This window comes from Chiloscyllium plagiosum, unplaced genomic scaffold, assembly GCF_037043375.1.
Source record: "Chiloscyllium plagiosum isolate Xiang-an unplaced genomic scaffold, Cpla_swu_hap1 HiC_scaffold_35, whole genome shotgun sequence".
NCBI lineage: Eukaryota > Metazoa > Chordata > Chondrichthyes > Orectolobiformes > Hemiscylliidae > Chiloscyllium > Chiloscyllium plagiosum.
This window is the reverse complement of record NW_028270173.1, coordinates 34,847,136-34,867,564: the sequence shown is the minus strand read 5'-3', so window position 1 is coordinate 34,867,564 and position 20,429 is coordinate 34,847,136. Positions and strand designations below refer to the sequence as shown.

General features: G+C 40.4%; 1 protein-coding gene across 1 annotated transcript in view; it reads left to right on the top strand.

The window, feature by feature from the left end:
* The window catches only part of LOC148140640 (putative G protein-coupled receptor 139), a 38,808-nt gene extending 33,123 nt beyond the window's left edge, over positions 1 to 5,685 (top strand). The window contains exon 2 of the mRNA XM_087978979.1: positions 4,781 to 5,685. Coding sequence (XP_087835105.1) covers positions 4,781 to 5,685 — 905 coding nt within the window. The remainder of the gene's footprint in view (positions 1 to 4,780) is intronic.
* Positions 5,686 to 20,429: the final 14,744 nt, after the last annotated feature.

Sequence of the window (20,429 nt, the reverse complement as noted above, 5' to 3'; positions counted from 1 at the left end):
TAACTAAAAATAGTTTTCTCTCTGAGAACATAAATTCACAACAATAAAGAAGACCTGGACAGCTTATGATAGTGAATCGGAAGCAAACTTCCATTCATGCAGCTCTTGTTGTTACCTCAAGATATTGCAATCTATTTTAAATAAAATTGGTGCCAAAGTTTTGCTGTAGTGAAGAAAAGCAAACACAGCAACGGTTTTGTCCACAGGCGTGTCTCAAAAAGTTAGATATTATTTCGTTGATGGTTGAGACTTAAAATTTGGCCTCAAGACTGCAACGATATTCACAATTCTCTTCTTAGAAATTATGCTCGTGGGACATGCCACGTCTTCTAAAGCCACAGTCAGCCTCCCCGTTTGACATCTTATCCAAAAGAGGACGCAGCTGGTCGAATAGTTTTCCTCATAATGTTTCAGACAACATCGGATGAGATCCTGTATTCATGTCTATGCATGGGACGGACTCAGAGGCAGTAGTATACCCATGATAAAAACTGACCACCAAATGAAGTCATTCCGTTCAGTATTTTATGTTTAAACTGTAGTGAAAAAGTCGTAGTTGAGACAATGAATGAGGGAAGCATTGTGACAAAGGGCATACTAGAAGTATGAACTCTGCTTAAATTTACTCACTATGACACAATCGAAAGGATCCCTATTGGTAACTAAAGGTTTAACAAGAGTGTGTAGAACTGCCTCAAGCTGATTGCATTGTGCTAACGGTCAGGATATTTGAAACTTTTACAACATTGTCGAGAGAAGTGGCAAGGATATCCCCAATAAATGAGGGAGCAAGCAGAAAGTAGCAGGAATGGTTAGTTGTGCAGTAAAGAAGACGTATGAGACATTTCTCTTCACAGCATAAATTTATAATGTGGAGTTGCCATTGGTGGAAGTAGGTGGACAATTTCAGAAGTCATGCGATACAGGGGTGTGGTCCACCAGGTTTATTTAAAACCACAAATTTTCAGGCACTGCTTCTTCGTCTAGTGGAAGGAGGAACAGTGCTGCGAAAGCTTAATAATTTATAACAGCAGGGAGCTAAAGTTGTACATAACTGTGGTTAGGCGACAGTTGAAGTTCGTTATGCAGTTCCGATCATGATGTGCTGGTTAGCATATGATTGCACTGGAAGCGCGCAGACTAGGCTCACCATGATGTTACCACAGATGGAGTAATTTAGCTATGAAGAGGGTCTAGATGTGCTCATGCAGCTTTCGTTTGAACAAAAGAACTGTGAGAGGATCAAATTGATGTATTCAACACTATGAGGTGCATTGACAGGTATTGCAGCTGTTCTCCTTGTTGAAGGATGGATAGCGAGGCAGTGTAGATTTCAGGCAAATTGCACAAGGTGTGGAGGTGATTCGATGAAGGAAAATTCATTGCTATATCAATGGGAGTCGGCCTGAGAATATACTTTACGTGAGAAAACTTTAAAAGGTATTTGGATGAGCAGTTGATTTGTCGATCGTCCAGATGTTTGTTTTTATTTGTGCTGCAGATTCATTGAGCCAAAGGGGCATTTTTTGAACCATATCAATCTAAGATTCTGTCATTCTAAAGAAGAGCCCAATGTATACTTGACAACAGTATTGAAACATCATCGATTAAATCGGAATAAAAAGCACGGATTCATTTATAAATGAATGATTTTGTTTTGATTCAAATGTTTTATTACCAAACACGGAAATCTTTCAAGGCTAATTCAGTTGGACTAGTGTCCATACTCTTTAAAAAAAACACATAAAGTATGATGTGAAAATATCATGTCAAAATGTTGGCACGTGAGATGAAATCTATAAAATGGACAGCATGCAAAACGCATTTACTGATGAAATGAAATGATAAATTAGGCAGCGTAGATAAAAGTACGACAATTCAAAAGAAACATTTATATATTAATTGAGATTTGGCAAATTAAATTTAAAAATGGCAAACATGAAAACATTCACTGTGGAAAGAAAACCCACAGAACAGAATATTTGTTAAATAGATACTATTTCAAATAGTTGTAGATCAAAGGAAACACTGTCAACATGGCTTTCTTGAATGAAAACCATGCCTATCATACTTCTTGGAACTTTTTTGTGATGTAACTCCTCGAGTATGGCATGGATGATAGTTCAGTGGATAATGTCACCACATCACTGGACATATTGGTTCTCAACTTGCAACCACTTCTGGTACATTGATGCAGGTGGAAAAACAGAAGTCTGATTCTCTGCCATGCTTATTACAGAGTGGGTCCCTTCAAGCACTGCCATCTACCAACAGGCAAGTGACTTAATCCCGAATATCCAGGCATGAAATCAAGAGCAAGTATGCATATGTGTTCTATGTGGCTGTAGTTGTGGTAGAATAAATAGCAAAGAATTGTATGAGTGTACATGAAGGCATTGGGAATATGCCGACTCATTTGGAACATATATTAGTAGTGAAGTGGACTGGAATAGCAGAAGGTTTAATGCTGAAACACAGTCATTTAGAATAAGCTTTCTTGCATTTAATGATATTAGTTTCTCAAATTCTCTGAAGATGCAAAGCACTGTGACAATGCCATGCATGGATACATGGAGCCCCAAAGAGGAGTGAACAGTACACGTGACAGCACCACAAGGTGATAGATAATACATAGTGTATGAACTGTCAGATTGATCACTTCTACAGGACAACGAAAAAAATACAATATTTGCTCAAATAAGTCAGGTTTTTAATTGTTCAGTACAATGTAGATGTACTCTGAGAAGAAACACAAAGGGTTTCCAACTGATCCATGAATGAAATTGAGAATGTAAATAGCCAGTTGCCTTTTCTTACTGCATGCAGTTTGGAATGAAAAAAATGTCTTGTATTCATTTTACAAAGTTTTGTTGAGGATGCAGAGAACACACATATTCGTATTTGAGGAAGAATGGCCTTTCTTTGGAAGTGAAACAGCGGATGACATTGCTTCCAAATCGCACCCTGTGAAGAAAAGTTGAAAATGATTGGATGCCATGAGTTTGATACAAACTGACTCAATGGCAGGAAAACATCTTTGTGAGGTAGCCATTGCTGAGTTCTTTCAAAAGACCTGGAGTTTGAAACACAACCACAATCTCTCATCGTGTGCACCCGTAAGCTCATAATTCCCAATTTCACATGCCCTCCTGAATATTTCAAATGCTTTCTCTTTATGTCATACAGTGAAAGAGGTTCAGATGGATTGAGTGAAAATAATTTGAAATGAGAAATGTAGGAAATTGTGAACCAAGCATAGAGAGTTACTAAGAATGACTAAGAATTAAAAATGACAGAGATGTGTACGAGGCTCGTAAAAAAATCACAGACTGGAATTATAAAAGATTTTCTTAGAATTCAAATGAAAATGCCTCATTGATCATCTATGTTCAGATATCGTCTGTTATTTCTGAAGCAAACTTCTCTTGGCAAGATAATATGTTATTCTTACAAATTGCTCCTGTTTCTCCCAAAGGTGCAGATGAACTTTTTAACTTGCCTAATGACTTCATCAAAGAAACTCCAGATGCTGTAAGAACCATCTGTGTTCAAAGATTTGCAATAAACAACCTTCGGCATTGAACATCATTACATCATTCAGAATGCAAAATAAATCAGCTCCTAATTTCGCCTTATATTTAAACAAAACCTCAGCACTTTAGATGGATCGTTCGCCTTGAACAACTTCAATAGCGGAGGACAAGCTTGAAATGTCTTGGACACAAACAGCTCAGCTTGAGGCCATATACTACCCTCTCCTCGCAGTAGCAGGAGTACCTGGTGAGCTATTTTTGTGTATGTATCACATCCTTAAATTGTATGGTTGCTTTTGCCTTTTGCCTGCTAAATCAGTTGCGTTGATCTCTCAGTTGCCATGCACTCACATAGCAATGTCCATCTTTGACTTGGAGATGCCGGTGTTGGCCTGGGGTGTACAGAGTTAAAACTCACACAACACTAGGTTATAGTCCAATCCGTGTAATTGGAAGCACTAGCATTTGGAGCTCCGCTTCTTCATCAGGTGGTTGTGAACCTGATGAAACAACAACCTGATGAAGGAGCGGCACTCCAAAAGTTAGTGTTTCCAAAGAAACCTGTTGGATTAAAACCTGGTGTTCTGTAATTTTTAATTTTGAACTCCATCTTTGACCTTCTCTTCGTTCCTCCCAATTGTAATTTTTCTCTAAAAGTACTTTTATTCCTCGTGTTCCGTTCGCTTGAAAAGTTTCAATCCTTGCTATTTTCGTCCATCCAATACTCAATTATCGTCATCTTCTCACGCTCTCCTGTTCCTATTTAGTCTCTCTTTTTGATCTGAACATTTCTACTATTCTACTGACTTGTGATACATTTTGCCTCTTTTATGTTTATTGACAGTTACAATATAATGCTATTCCCGATTCAGTCTACCATATTTTGTTTTATCCCAGGCATTGCTTTCTCCCGTACTGTGAATTACTTCCATTCTTCTATTCCCTATGTTATTACCATCGATTTTTTAAAAAATGTTGATTTTTGTGTTCCTTCATTGCATCATTTGTTAGTGCCCCTTTTATTTCTAAAACTAATATCCTCGGTGCCATAAAATAATAACTGGTGCATTATATTATGATCGACTTTAGATCCATGTAAAAAGATATGTGACATAATTGAGAAACTCTCAAAACAATCTTCAGAAGAAGACAGATTAATGCAAGTGATGAATGTTAAATCTTTACATTAACACAGTTTACTTTGCTGTTAATTATTTTTTGCTGCTTAATTTTTTTTCCCTCCACAGTTAACCTGATAGCAATTCTCATTCTATCTAAAGGAAAATGTGGTTTATCTAAAGGTATCACTCAGTACCTACTGGCTATGGCAACCGCAGATCTCATGGTGATCTTTTGTAATGTGATTTTACACAGGAGTATTGCACTATATTTCTTGAACTTCTTCCCGATATACACTTCTGTCTGCAGACTTATTCTATTCCTATCTCCAACTGCCATAGACATTTCTGTCTGGTTCACAGTTGCCTTTACTTTTGATCGTTTTGTAGCCATTTGCTGTCAGAAGCTGAAACCAAAATATTGCACTGAGAAAACTGCTACTCGAGTTATCATCACAATGACTATTTCATTTTGCATAAAAAACATATCGTGGGCTTTCTTGTATATTCCAACTGGAACAATTGACAAAATACCACGGGGCTGTGTCGAGTCACCAGATATCTATTTTCAATTTGCCGGGATAGCATTTTCTTGGTTCGAACAGCTCTTAACCCCGATTCTGCCATTTGTTTTGATTTTAATCTTTAACATTATTACAGTCAAGTGCATTTTCGTGGCCAGTCAAGCCCGACGAAAGCTGCGTATCCACGACAGCAATGGGCAAAAAACACAGGACCTTGAAATGAAGAAGCGGAGAAGGTCCATTCTATTACTTTTTGGAATATCCATTAGTTTTCTTCTCCTGTGGATGACAACAGTTGCAGAATTCTTACATTATCGAATTAAAAGCTCTTTTAAACGCACATTCATATTCAACCCCTTGGATATTTTCAAAAGTGTGGGCATCATGCTGCAGCTTCTGAGCTCCTGCACAAACACCGTCATTTATGCTGTGACGCAGAGTAGGTTCAGAAATGAACTGTTCACTGTCTTGAAATGTCACTTTATTTCGGTTGATAAAAGGAATAACTAGGAAAATAATACTGGAATTAAAAATTAACTTCCTCCCTCTGTTGTACAAATCAATGTCATTTAATAATTATTCTGTAATCTTATTAAAAGATTTCAGCTGTGTGATTTATAATGGATTACTTAAATTTCATTTTTTCTGAAGTAAAATATCAATTTCCTATCGCGAACCAAAAGTTCTGTGCTGAACGTGTTAGTATTTTCAAACAATGTTCCTTCAGTCAGGTATTATATAATCACGTTCTCGACATCCGTGGAGTTATTTTTTCGGAACAAAATATTTTGGAACCAACCAATAATATTGTGCTTCCATGTAAAAGGTATTCTAGCTGCTTTTTCAGTTGGTTGGAATTTCTGATGCAGATCAGAACGTGGAGATATTTGCACTTTCAAATATCTGGAAAGCTTTTATGTGGGGTGCATGTAGGGTAGGGTCTGGGTGGGTTACCCTCCAAAGGGTCGATATGGGCTTGTTGGACCAAATAACCTTTTCCCACACTTTTAGGATTCTTCCATGATTTCTCATTAAGTAGCCAAGTTAAAGGTCACATGCAGTGATTTGCCACAACAAGCCATTTCGCAGTTTCCCTTTGTAAGCTCTGGCTCCAGATTTTAGTCGACGATCATGAGTTCTGGAGTCCCCAACAGCAGAAAAAGATTCACTCTTTCATCCTTCTTATTATCTTGTATGCTTGAAGAGAGAAAAGGCCAAGAGGAGATGTAATAGGAATTTCAAAACAATCCAGGAGCTGGATAAAGTAGCGAGAGAGCAAGTTCTCCCACTCGTTAATGTATTAGTAACAGACAGTTATTGATTTTGAATGATTTGCAAAGGATGCGAATGGGAAGCGAGAAATAAAAGTCATGCAAATTGTCATATGCACCTGGAACGCACTACCTGGAATTGCATGGAGAGAGATTCAGCTAAGTAAGTCAAATGGTTGATTATTTAAATACATGTTCACTCTGAGAGCTTGAAAAAACACAATGGATCGAATGCTCGCAGTCTGTGTCACACCACACTGTGATTATTAATTTAAAACTGGGTTCTCCATGAGAAAATTGGAAATGCCAAGCTGCATTTTCTTTGTATGGATGTTGCAACCATGTGCACTTCCAATAAATCTCACTTGTGACTTTCAAAGCATTATTTTTTGCATTCTCAACTCCATACAATACGCACTATCTCATTAATCTAATTTAACAACGTGAACCCCGGAGCTCAGTTGCTCATCTAGTAAATAGACGCAGCCCTAACTGCAAGGCCAATACATTTAAGATAATGTATCATACACATAGATCTCCATGGTACTGCAAGTGTCATCTGACCAAGAATTTATAGAGGTGCATTATTGTATTCCAGAGCTTCAGATATGAGGCAGTTTTCCATCTGAATGCTTTGATTATCATCTTTATCTTTACTTCACATTTTGATAATTTATATATTTGGATGCCACCAGTCTAAGAACCTCTAGTATTCTGAGAATTATTAGAATTACATTATGCTCTGTTTAATCCACTTTTTTAAAATATTTACCGACATTGAACTTCACTTCTTTTACGGTTTTGTACATTTTACAAACAGCTTTAGTAGATCTTTCAATGGAGATCTACACACCTAATAATTTGCAGATTTTTTAAACCTTTATATCTTGAGATTATCTTTCAATCCCACCGCTCAAGTAATTTATCTCTCTTTGGGCTTTATCTACACCTCCCATTTATTCTCTCCCCTTCAGCAAACTCATTCTTTAATTTCGCATAATTGCTGCTTCCATATACCTGTCAAATGCCATTTCTACGCCAAATGTTTTGCCAATTCCAGGAGTCTCAAGAGCAGACAACGGCCACTTATGAGGCATATTATCAAATGTTTTCTGGAATGTCATGCACCTGATTATCCATCGATATCTAGCTGAACGTTATTACAGCTATGTCTTAACACATTTGCAAGCATTTAACTCCTTACTGATAGCGATGTATAGTTCTACAATAAAGTTCATTGCTGTCGAAGCTTTTTTTCAGATGAAGGCAGTAAGATAAATCTCAGCAGATATTTAAGAGCAACTGACCCATACACTTTCTGCAGAGCATATTGATATTACCTTGCAGAGTAACCCGTTTCCCTACTTCTGGAAACAAACAAAAATAAATCAAAGAACTGTGGATGCTGGAAATCGGAAAAAGAAATTCTTGAAACATTCGACGGGTCTTGCGGCATCTGTGGACTGAAATCATAGTTAATGAGTTCAGTGATTTATTAAGTTGTAAAGAAAAAGGAGAGTGTAAAGGTCAGACTGAGAAATGAATAGTTAATAATGGCGATGACAAGCAGCTCACAATGTGGAGTGTGTTAGCAGACCATGTGATGACAAAGTCTGGTATGTGGAGTCTGGGGTCAGGACATGGGACTACGTGACATGAGCCATAAAGTTCCTGAACTCAATATTGTGTCCGAAAGGCTGCAGAGCTCCCAAGAAGAAAACAATGTGCTGTTCTTCCAGGTTGCACTGAGCTTTGTTGCAGCACAATTGGCTAGGTAATACGGTTATATGTTGAAGTGACAGGCAACTGGGAGCTCAGGACATGTTTGAGGGGATAAAACGTAGGTGTTCTGCAAAGTAATCACCCAGTCAACGCGTTCTTTCCCCAGTGTGAGGAGAGTATAACATGAGCAGTGAATACAGTAGACTGCATTGAGTAGAGTGTCTGTCTAAATGTTTTCATCTCTCTTTGGGCTTTATCTACACCTCCCATTTATTCTCTCCCCTTCAGCAAACTCATCTTCTGCAAGAAAATTATCTCGCTCCCGTTATTTCTGATAAAGTTCACTGTACCCGAAATTGTAACTCTGATTTATACCCGCAGATGTTGCCACACCTGCTGAGACTCTTCCAACATTTTCTGTTTGTCTCCTTTGCTTCTTTGCTGTTCTTCATTTACTTCGCTTTTCTCTTCCTTCACCATAACAAACATTTCAAGTCAGCTGTTCTTATACTTGATACCCACTAAGTTGTGTACTCTTGGTTTCGCATTGAGAACTATCCAGCTTATATATCACTGCATACACATTAAGTCATAGGCCCCACCATAGCTGTTTATGGGAAAAAACTTTCAATGGTGCTTGCACATTGCCTGGTCATTGTACCACTAATTCGATCCCATTCTCTCAAAGATCTCATCTCATACAAGCCAGTTTTCAAAGCACTTCTTTTTGTTCCACCAGTTGACCTCGTAGAACAGTACACAAGGAAGAAAGAACATAGCTCAGACAGGATATGTTTATACACAGACAGGAAAAAGCATTATTGTTGCAAATTTCAATCCCATTCTACTGATATAAGCTGCCTTCTAGCTTTCTGATCAACGGAAACTGAGATGTGTATTCAAGCTATACTTAATTGTAGACTCTTAGTTTCCTGGCAGCATACGTTGGACCAATTATTCTACTTCCCTTTGTCGTCTTTTTGAATGAATGCATTGCTACAGACCTCTAGCAGCATGTGAAGAAGGTCATTCATGATGTGGAATTAGATTCGCATGTGTATACTTTGGAGACGTCTAATCAGTTGTATTGCTGTGCTCTTGTAGACCGGCAGGATTATTTCACCCAAATGAATATCCCTTTGAAATTATTAATATCTCTGATTTCAAAAGGTACCAGAGTCAGCCGATTAGTTTCAGCTTGTTGCCTTTCTGGGTAAAAAAAACTTCCTTGCTTCAAAACCACCCAATCACAAAACCGACATTACTTAAACAGTACTTCCAAATGATGTTCCCTGGGGTCACGCACTATCATACAATGGAAACAGCCAATCCGTATTTATAACTAAAATTCACATCAAAACATAACCTACTCTGGGATTCAGCAAAATCGGTGTTTTTTAAACAATGACATGAATCGTTCTGGACAAGATCTGAAGGACAGGATTCAGACATTTGCAAGTTTTGTTTTATTCAACAAAGTGCGTGAACACATTCTTACTTGATATCTACAATATACTTGCAATAGATTCTTTTGTAAGGGATAGTATCACTATGAGGGTCCACTCGTGGCGATACATCAGCACACCATTTTGAACTAATCAGGCAACGCACAACTGGGTGTCCATAAGGCCCTGTGGATAATCAGCATTAATCTACTTTACCACGATATGTAATTCATGTGCCAATGTAACAACATTCTACCCTGTACAGGGGATCAAGCAACGGGAACAACTTTGTTACATAGAAAAATTTATAACTGCATCTCAGAAATCTAATCAGGTATTCCTCACGAAATAGTGTCCACCAAATGAAACTACAAAACAGAAAGACTTTAAGCAAAATGAAGAGTGAGCAAGATGTAATGTACAGACCCATGTCCATCCACAAGTAATGCATCATTAAGCCTAACCACATCCAGTCATGAACGGTGGAAAACAATGAACTAAGTAATGGGAGGAGAAGATTCCACTGATATCCACATTTCCACCCAGGGGTTAGCCCTAATATTACATGAAGCATTTGCAAGATTCTTCATTTAAAAGTGTCAAGTTGATTATTAAGTCCATGTGGTATTTTAGGTCAGGGCGAAAAGCATTGGATGCTGCAAAGTCTATGGTCGCTGACAATATACTTAGAATCACACTAAACATCAGAACATTACATTGTTCCAGAAAGCGTCACGTCTGTTGTCAAGCTTTCCCAGTGCAAAAAACTTACTGGCATCTACCTGATAATGTAGAAACATCATATGTCGAGTCCAAAAAAGGCAAGGAAACTCCAATCCAATAAATTTCCACCTCATAGGTCTGCACTGAAATATCAACAAAGTGATGGAAGTCATCAATGCTATCACAATGTACTTCCATAACTGAAACGTACTCTCTAATACTCAGATTTCGCAGCAGAGAGCGGCGGGAGCTGGGCGGAAGTTCAGGCGGAGCGCAAAGCCGGTCGGGAAGGTAAGTGATTGCTATACAAAGAACTTACCTCGACGCCAACGGTCTTTTCGCAGCAGAGCGCGGCGGGAGCTGGGCGGAAGTTCAGGCGGAACGCAAAGCCGGTCGGGAAGGTAAGTGATTGCTATTAGAGTGGGAGAGTTCTAAATCCCAGGTCCTACAAAGTAGGGTCTCCCTCCCTCCCTCCTCCTCTAAGCTAAATTAAGATTCCACGGACTTGCCACAAAAAGAGGGTCTAAGGAAGTTTGGATCGAAGAGTGAGGCTTCAGCTCAGGAATCTTTGACAAGAGGTTTGAGTGAAGTGATTACACCACAGTTGAAGAGGGTGAAGACATGACTGCCCAGCTGGTTCAGTGCACTACGTGCTTGATGTGGGAGGTCAACGACTCTGATGTGTCTGGCTCGGAAATGTGTGGAAAGTGTGTGCACATTCAGCTATTGACCGAGCATATTGCAGCGCTGATGAAAGAACTCGAGGACCTTAGGCTCATCCGAGAGAACGAGATCTTTCTGGACAAGACCTTCAGTGAGGTTATTACACCGACCATACCAGAAGAGTGCAGAAGAGAGCAGACGATGAGGAAGGCAGAGAGGAGACAGGTGTAAAAGACCTCAGGAGAAGTACCTGTCAGGAACAAGTTGAAGTTTTTGGAAACAGTAGAGACTGATGACACTGCCAGTTGGCAAGGCGGCCAGGTCTGTCAATCAAACGTTGGCGCAGAGGCAGAGCGGAAGAGTCGGACATCGCACAGAGCCGTGGTAATACGGGACTCCATCGTGAGAGGAACTGACCGGGGTTTTTGCGGCAGCAGACGGGATTTAAGGATGGTGTGTTGCCTTCCTGGTGCCAGGGTGAAAGACATTGCGGACAGAGTGCAGGAAATCCTCAAGGACAAGGGTGAAGAGCCAGAGGTGGTGGTACATGTCGGCACAAATGATGTCGGGAAGAAGAGGAGGAACATACTGCAGCGTGACTTTGAAGAACTAGGAAGAAGGATGAAAAGCAGGACGTCCAAAGTGCTTGTCTCCGGTTTGCTTCCAGTTCCTCATGCTGGTGTGGCCAGAAACAGGGAGATAATGGACTTGAACGTGTGGTTGGGGAACTGGTGCAGGAAGGAAGGATTTAAGTTCTTGGATCACTGGGGTATATTTTGTGGTAAACATAAATTCTACAAGAGAGACGGTTTGCACCTTAATAGGTTAGGGACCAGCATTCTGGCAGGCAGGTTTTCTACGGCAGCACCGCTACATTTAAAATAAGTAGCGGGGGGTGGGGGGGGGGGCAATATCAAACTGAATGTTTAAAAAGGAAATTGAAGGGAAAGTTAGAACAAGAGAAGTCAAGGAAGACAACTGTACCAATGAGGCAGAAAACTCGGAAAGGGATCAAGCTGTGAGGTTGAGTGAAATCGGGGTTGATGGGAAGGGTGAGAGCAGTAACAAATTAAGAATACTATACATGAATGCACGAAGCATTAGACATAAGATGGATGAGCTTGAGGCTCCTTTGGAAATTGGCAGATACGATGTTGTGGGGATAACTGAGACGTGGCTTCAAGTAGACAGGACCTGGGAAATGAATAATCAAGGAGACACGTGCTATTGTAAGGACAGACTGACGGACAGAGGGGGAGGGGTGGCCTTGTTGGTAAGGGAGGTAATATTCAGTCCATTGCGCGGGGAGAACTAGAGTCAGGGGATGTAGAGTCAGTGTGGACAGAGCTGCGAAATACTAAGGGTAAAAAAATCCTCTTAGGAGTCATCTACAGGCCCCCAAACAGTAGTCTGGATGTCGGATGTAAGTTGAATCAGGCGCTGAAATTGGCCTGTCGTAAAGATGTTACTACAGTTGTTATGGGGGATTTTAACATGCAGGTAGACTGGGAGAATCAGAATGGTATTGGACCTCAAGAAAGAGACTTTGTGAAGTGCCTCAGAGAAGGATTCTTAGAGCAGCTGGTGCTGGAGCCGAGCAGGGAGAAGGCAATTCTGGATCTGGTATTGTGTAACGAACCAGAATTGGTCAGTGACCTCGAAGTGAAGGAGCCATTGGGAAGTAGTGACCATAATACATTAAGCTTCAATCTGCAATTTGAGAGGGAGAGGGTACAGTCACAAGTGACAGTACTTCTGTTAAATAAAGGGAACTATGGAGCTAGTGGGAGGAGCAGGCTAAAGTTCAATGGTGCAATACCTTAGCAGGGATGACCGTGGAGGAATAATGGCGGGGTATTTCTGTGTATCATGCAGAAGTTGCAGGATCAGTTCAGTCCTAAAAGGAAGAAAGATCCCAAGAGGGGGCATGGGTGGCCGTGGCTGACAAGGGAAGTTAAGAAACGTATAAAGTTAAAAGAGAAAAAGTATAACATAGCAAAGATAAGTGGGAAAACTGAGGACTGGGAAGCTTTTAAAGAGCAACAGAGGATTCCTAAGAAGGAAATACGCAGAGAAAAAATGAGGAACGAAGGTAAATTGGCCAATAATATAAAGGAGGATAGTAAAAGCTTTTTTAGGTATGTGAAAGGCAACAAAAATGGTTAGGACTAAAATTGGGCCCTTGAAGACAGAAACAGGGGAATATATTACGGGGAACAAAGAAATGGCAGAGGAATTAAATGGGTACTTCAGATCTGTGTTCACTGGGGAAGACACAAGCAATCTCCCTGAGGTAACAGTGGCTGAAGGACCTGAACATAAGGGAATTAATATTTGCCAGGATTTGGTGTTGGGCAGACTGTTCGGTCTGAAGGTTGAAAAGTCTCCGGGGCCTGATGGTCTGCATCCCAGGGTACTGAAGGAGGTGGCTCGGGAAATCGTGGATGCATTGGTGATTATTTTCCAGAGTTCGATAGATTCGGGGTCGGTTCCTGAGGATTGGAGGGTGGCTAATGTTGTACCACTTTTTCAGAAAGGTGGAAGAGAGAAAACAGGAAATTATAGACCAGTTAGTCTGACCTAGGTAGTGGGAAAGATGCTGGAGTCTATTATAAAGGATGAAATTACGGCACATCTGGATCGTAGTAACAGGATAGAACAGAGTCAGCATGGATTTATGAAGGGGAAATCATGCTTGACTAATCTTCTGGAATTTTTTGAGCTTGTAACTCTGAAGATGGATGAGGGAGATCCAGTAGATCCAGTAGATCTAAAACTTTCAGAAAGTTTTAGATAAAGTCCTACACAGGAGGTTAGTGAGTAAAATTAGGGCGCATGGTATTGGGGGCAAAGTACTAGATCGGATTGAAAATTGGTTGGCTGATAGGAAACAAAGGGTAGTGATAAACGGCTCCATTTCGGAATGGCAGGCAGTGACCAGTGGGGTACCGCAGGGATCCGTGCTGAGACCGCAGCTTTTTACAACATATGTTAATGATATAGAACATGGTATCAGCAATAACATTAGTAAATTTGTTGATGATATAAAGCTGGGTGGCAGGAAAAATGTGATGAGGATGTTAGGAGATTACAGGATGACCTGGACAAGTTAGGTGAGTGGACAGATGCATGGCAGATGCAGTTTAATGTGGATAAATGTATGGTTATCCACTTTGGTGGCAAGAACAGGAAGGCAGATGACTACCTCAATGTAATCAGTTTAGGTAAAGGGGCAGTACAGAGAGATCTGGGTGTTCTTGTTCACCAGTCAATGAAGGCAAGCATGCAGGTACAGCAGGTAGTCAAGAAGGCTAATAGCATGCTGGCCTTCATAAAAAGAGGAATTGCGTATAGAAGCAAAGAGGTGCTTCTGCAGCTGTACTGGGCCCTGGTGAGACCACACCTGGAGTACTGCGTGCAGTTCTGGTCTACAAATTTGAGGAAAGACATTCTGGCTATTGAGGGAGTGCAGCGTCGGTTCACGAGGTCAATTCCTGGAATGGTGGGATAACCTTACACTGAAAGACTGAAGCGACTGGGCTTGTATACCCTTGAGTTTAGAAGGAGAAAGTGAGGTCTGCAGATGCTGGAGATCACAGCTGAAAATGTGTTGCTGGAAAAGCGCAGCAGGTCAGGTAGCATCCAGGGAACAGGAGAATCGACGTTTCGGGCATAAGCCCTTCTTCAGGAATGAAGAAGACTTGGGTTTAGAAGACTGAGAGGGGATCTGATTGAGACGTATAAGATTATGAAAGGATTGGACACTCTGGCAGCAGGAAACATGTTTCCGCTGATGGGTGAGTGCCGAACCAGAGGACGCAGCTTAAACATACGGGGTAGACCATTTAGGACAGATATAAGGAGAAACTTCTTCACCCAGAGAGTGGTGGCTGTGTGGAATGCTCTGCCCCAGAGGGCAGTGGAGGCCCAGTCTCTGGATTCATTTAAGAAAGAGTTGGATAGAGCTCTCAAAGATAGTGGAATCAAGGGTTATGGAGATAAGGCAGGAACAGGATAGTGATTAGGAATGATCAGCCATTATCATGTTGAATGGCGGTGCAGGCTCGAAGGGCTGAATGGCCTACTCCTGCAACTATTGTCTATTGCCAAAAGTCTATTTAATTTATCCCACTCGCCCCAGGTCACATTCAGCCTTATCCAAACAAAGTCCTCCCTTTGCACAAGATTAGACAAATGAATTCTGCCGAAATACCAACAAAGCAAGGATCAAGGGAGAAGGGGAAATGGAATGAGGTTCCCTGAGCACAACACAATAATAGATAGTAAAATGGACTTGCTTCAAGCCGAAAAATAACCAGGATTTGATAATATATTTCCTATGGCACTAAATGTGGTGACGATGGTAAATGTGCATTTTGCTTTGGTATTTTCCAAAATTCTTGAATGTTTGTGCATAATAAAAAATTGAAAATAGAACAACATCATTTCGGTAAGGAGGGGATTCTTATTAGTTTTCATTCTTATTAGTTTCACACTTCCACTTTCAAAGATTACTTTGAACTCGATCATACAACAAATGCTATCAGAAAAATTATCATACAGTATTGGATTCCAACCTAATTCTGGCTCAGTACCCACTGTTACATTGAATACATGCTATATTACGGACTTTGGATTTCTGGTATTGGTTGTTCACATGTCAATTAAAAGGATTGCTTGGTCCTGTATGGTGGCAGCCTCCTTGAACGTTTTCGCAGTTGGAGTCATTCAAGAAACTGAAGAGCTCTTTGCATCAGACTATTATGTTTTTCCTTGTAAATGATGAATTTATAATAATTGAGGAGACAGGAACTCCGTTGCTATTATATTATACGAGATGCCAAGAAAGATGCCTCGCATTGGAAACTCGATAGACTAGTCAAATCATAGAAACGGGAATCAGAGGCAATACATCCCGTAAATGAGAAGATTATGTAGTGCAGGAATTGTTTCAAACAACCCAGCTTCTGAACTGTCGATACATGTTCATTATTTCGACTTCGAGTCCAATTCAAACTCCTGTCTCTGGTAACTCCAGTATGTTGAAAGTGAGAACTTTTTCGACGCTGAAATATTGACTCTGAAGGTGTAATGGTTCTATCTAATGGAAGCTCCAACTCAGAAACTCACGAACCTGAACAGAGAAAATCTTCAAATATATAGTCACCGATGATGGACATTGCTTGCTTTTCATCCATGACATTCTTATTAGTTTCACACTTCCACTTTCAAACATTACTTTGAACTCGATCATACAACAAATGCTATTAGAAAAATTATCATACAGTATTGGATTCCAACCTAATTCTGGCTCAGTACCCACTGTTACATTGAATACATGCGATATTACTGACTTTGGATTTCTGGTATTGGTTGTTCACATGTCAATTAAAAGGATTGCTTGGTCCTGTATGGTGGCAACCTCCTTGAACGTTTTCGCAGTTGGAGTTATTCAAGAAACTGAAGAGCTTTTTGCATCAGACTATTATGTTTTCCTTGTAAATGGTGAATTTATAATGATTGAGGTGACAGGAACTCAGTTACTATTATATTATACGAGATGCCAAGAAAGATGCCGAGCATTGGAAACTCGATAGGCTTGTCAAATCATGGATAAATGCTGAAATATTTGCTCTACTAAGTCAAAAGCAAACACCAGTCCGTCGCGCATTGTCTTCCATTCTGATTTTACACCAGTTTTTCACCTTCCACATGATGTGATGTTCGAAAAAGGACGTTATCTTCCACAAATCAGATGATGCAGCCCAATCATTTTCAACGGAGCTCTTTCTAATCGTTGTTCTGATATCATTAAACTCTATGTTTTCATTCCACGATGATCATTAATTATCATTCTCTTCTGGCATTTATCTCCTTTGAACAATGTGCGGTTTTCTTAACACAAATACCACCTGAGCTCCAGTCAGATTTCCAATTCACCCCTGTTGCCGACTGCACGAATGTCAGAGCCTGGAAAGTGCTAAGAAAAGAACCCCGAACCAATTAGTGCCTAACAGAAAATAAACAGATTTTGTCGCTGTGAGCAAACAAATACGAGCCACCAAAGATTATAAGGTAATTCACTTATAAGTTAACATTCCCGTGGGTAAAGCAATACAGACAGAGGGCAGAAATGTGGAGGCCAGACTGTATTGCACATACAGTCAGGTGCGATTTTGAGAAAACAAAGTACTTTGGTTTTTGGAGCTAACATTAATTTTTAAAGGAAGCATATTCAGCCATATCTCCATTAACGCCATTCATCAACACTTAGGATTTCCACAGATCAAACTTTGCAGTAACTGTTGGAATAAAAATTATTAAGCATGCTAAAACATTCCAATATTTTTAGAAAGTCTAACATGATTGACTGATTAACAAAACTAATGATAAGCCAATTTGATTAACATCCACAGTGCCTGGCTATGAGGCAGAGACGAGTTGTGAATTGGGTGATTTGCAGTTTGGAAGGAAATTTTAAAATTATGACTTCAACAATTATTTATTTCGGAACCACTCTTTCTGATGTATTACTGGCCTGCAGTTTCATTGCCAAAAATATTCATGCTAATAGTAATGCAGCAGTCAATCTTATTAAATGATAATAATTGTAATATCAGGTATCGATGGTTAAAAAGTGCAACCTCTTGCCTGATTAAACCTAACTGACATGACTTAGAAATGTGCCCTTTTGGGAAGATTGAGCAAAAGCAAAATAAACTATATGATAACGTGAGAGGCGAGCAATATAGGATAATTTAAATTCATGGCAACAGCAGTCCAGGCTTGAATGCTGAGCAACAGGAAATAGCAAATAAAAATGGATAGGTTTCTCTTTCGGTGGATGGATATTTCAAGACAAGCCAAGTAAATTCATTGCACTTTGATATCCATGCGCATTATGTGTGGCACATTTGAGTAAAGTTATGCATTTGTTTTGTCAGTTTTCATTTCAATAATTACTTGTTACACTCTACTCGGTCTTTCAGCAATTGTTCCTCATGTTGCTGTTTCTTTCTGAAGAACTACTGCAGGTTAGCAAAACACAATGCAACATCATAGAACAGATTATTGCCCATCTCGTTAAGAATTGAGTGGAGGTTGCATTGTCAGAACGTCAACAGAAAGAGCAGTAAAAGAGTTCTGAACAGTTTGTGGAGCAGTACTGAAAAAATAATGCATGGTCCAGGATTAGTTCTGGAAAAAACCTGCAACATCAAGGGTCAGTGCTTATGTAGCGTCACACTATTGTCAGGGGTAGGAATGAGGCAGCACTGTTGGACGAGAAGATTGACAGAAAGTTCCGCGTTGTTGGAAGGGCAATGCAATTGGAATGCTGCACTGTTGAAGAAGCCTCTTTGAGATGATATGCCAAAAGACAGATCTTGTTGACGTCCGTTCATGAGACAAAAACATCCACGCCCCTATTTCTATGAAGAAAGGGCTTATGGTCTATTGTGTAATGATCAATTTCACAAAAAAAAAGTTTGTATTGTCACAGAACGCCTAGTGGACACGTGCTCTGCACAAATTGGCTGCTTCTTTTGAACAGATATCCCATTTAAAATGTAGTTAATTGGCTCTGGAGAATATTTGGATGTCCTGTAATCCATGACGAATGTTCGAACTATACATTTTTCATGGCATGTAACACGTTAATAACTTGATACCCCACCATAAATGCTCTTATGTCGAAACATTTGGAAGGAAATTTCAGGTTGTAGCTAGATGTTAAACAAAGTGTGTTACGTCGCACTTGAGGTAAGTATTTCAGATTCCCTTCATTAATGGACATTGTGACTCAAATTACTTTAAAATAATCGAAGGCAGTTTCAGAGTTCCCATTTCAGAGACTAACATTTAAATGAATTGATGTTCCACCATCTGCTACTTTGCAGTTTGAATGAACAATTCGATTGCAGGAAGGAAAGCAGTGAGTAAATAAATCAGGAAGGCGGCTAAGCCCGAGACTCTACAACTGTCGAGTCTCCCACCCGCCCTTCTCCTCTCACCTCGTTAATAAGGACTCTGGTTTGTTAAGGTAAGTATTTTCTATTTCTTTATCAGCGACTGGTTAAAAATGTACTTTTGGTTTATCTATTAATTGTTTTTAGAAGAAGACTATGGCAGAGAGATATCAGAAAGTATTTTAACTCAAATTTATACAAAGTAATAAAGTTATTAACTAAGCAGAGATGGCTGGGCAGGTGATGTGCTGTAGCTGTATGATGTGGGAGCTGGCTGATCCCATTGTGAATGGCAGTGACCACATCTACAGCAAGTGTTGGTTGCTGGAAGAAATCCGGATCAGAGCTTCAAACACTGCAGCACATCCAGGAGGAGGAGAGTTACCTGGACGCTTTGTTTCAGGAGGCTGTCACTTCTGGGAGATTAAGTAATTCACATTCAGTTAGTGATCAGGGACATCAGAGTGTGACTGTAAGTGAGGCAGGTAAGGGGAACCTGAGTTCAGGAATGCAGGAGCCTCATCCCTTGACCTTGTCCAACAGGTATGAGATTCTTGCTCCCTGTACAGATGAGGAAAAGGGCTCTGGACAGGAGGAGCCAGATGACCACGGCACCATGGTGCAGAAGGCCATTCAAGAGGGGGGAGCAAAAAGACATGTAGTTGTTATAGGGGATTCTATAATTAGGGAGACAGATAGCATCCTTTGCAAGCCGGATCGGGAGTCTCGCATGGTGTGTTGCCTGCCCGGTGCCAGGGTGCGGGACATCTCCGACCGGCTTGAAGGGGTATTGGAGCGGGAGGGGGAGGTTCCAGTTGTTGTGGTCCACGCTGGGACTAACAACATAGGTAAAGATAGGGTGGAGGACCTGTTTGGGGATTATCAAGCACTAGGAAGGAAATTGAAGCACAGGTCCTCAAGGGTCATAATCTCCGGATTACTGCCCGAGCCACGTGCCAATTGGTATAGGGATAAGAAAATTAGGGAAATAAACACGTGGCTAAGGGATTGGTGTGGGAAAGAGGGATTCCACTTCATGGGGCATTGGCATCACTTTTGGAACCGGGGGATCTGTACCATTGGGACGGTCTCCACCTGAACCGATCAGGTACCAATGTTCGAGCGAAGAGGATAAATAGGGTGGTCAGTAGGACTTTAAACTTCTGAGTTGGGGGGGAAGGGAAAGTGAAAGCGACAGGGAGTATGAAGTTAACTGGAAAGATAAGCAGCAGGATAGCATGTGTGCCGGCGGATTTAAACTTGAGGCAGACTGGCAATGCAGCAAAAAGGAAGGATAACTTAGGACATCTTATGACTTCCAATATCTCTAATGATAAGAGTGTTAGCATTAAGGCACTTTACCTGAATGCTTGTAACATTCATAACAAAGCAGATGAACTAATGGCACAGATCATCGTGAATCACAGAGATGTGGTTGCAGGGGGGTCAGGACTGGCAGTTAA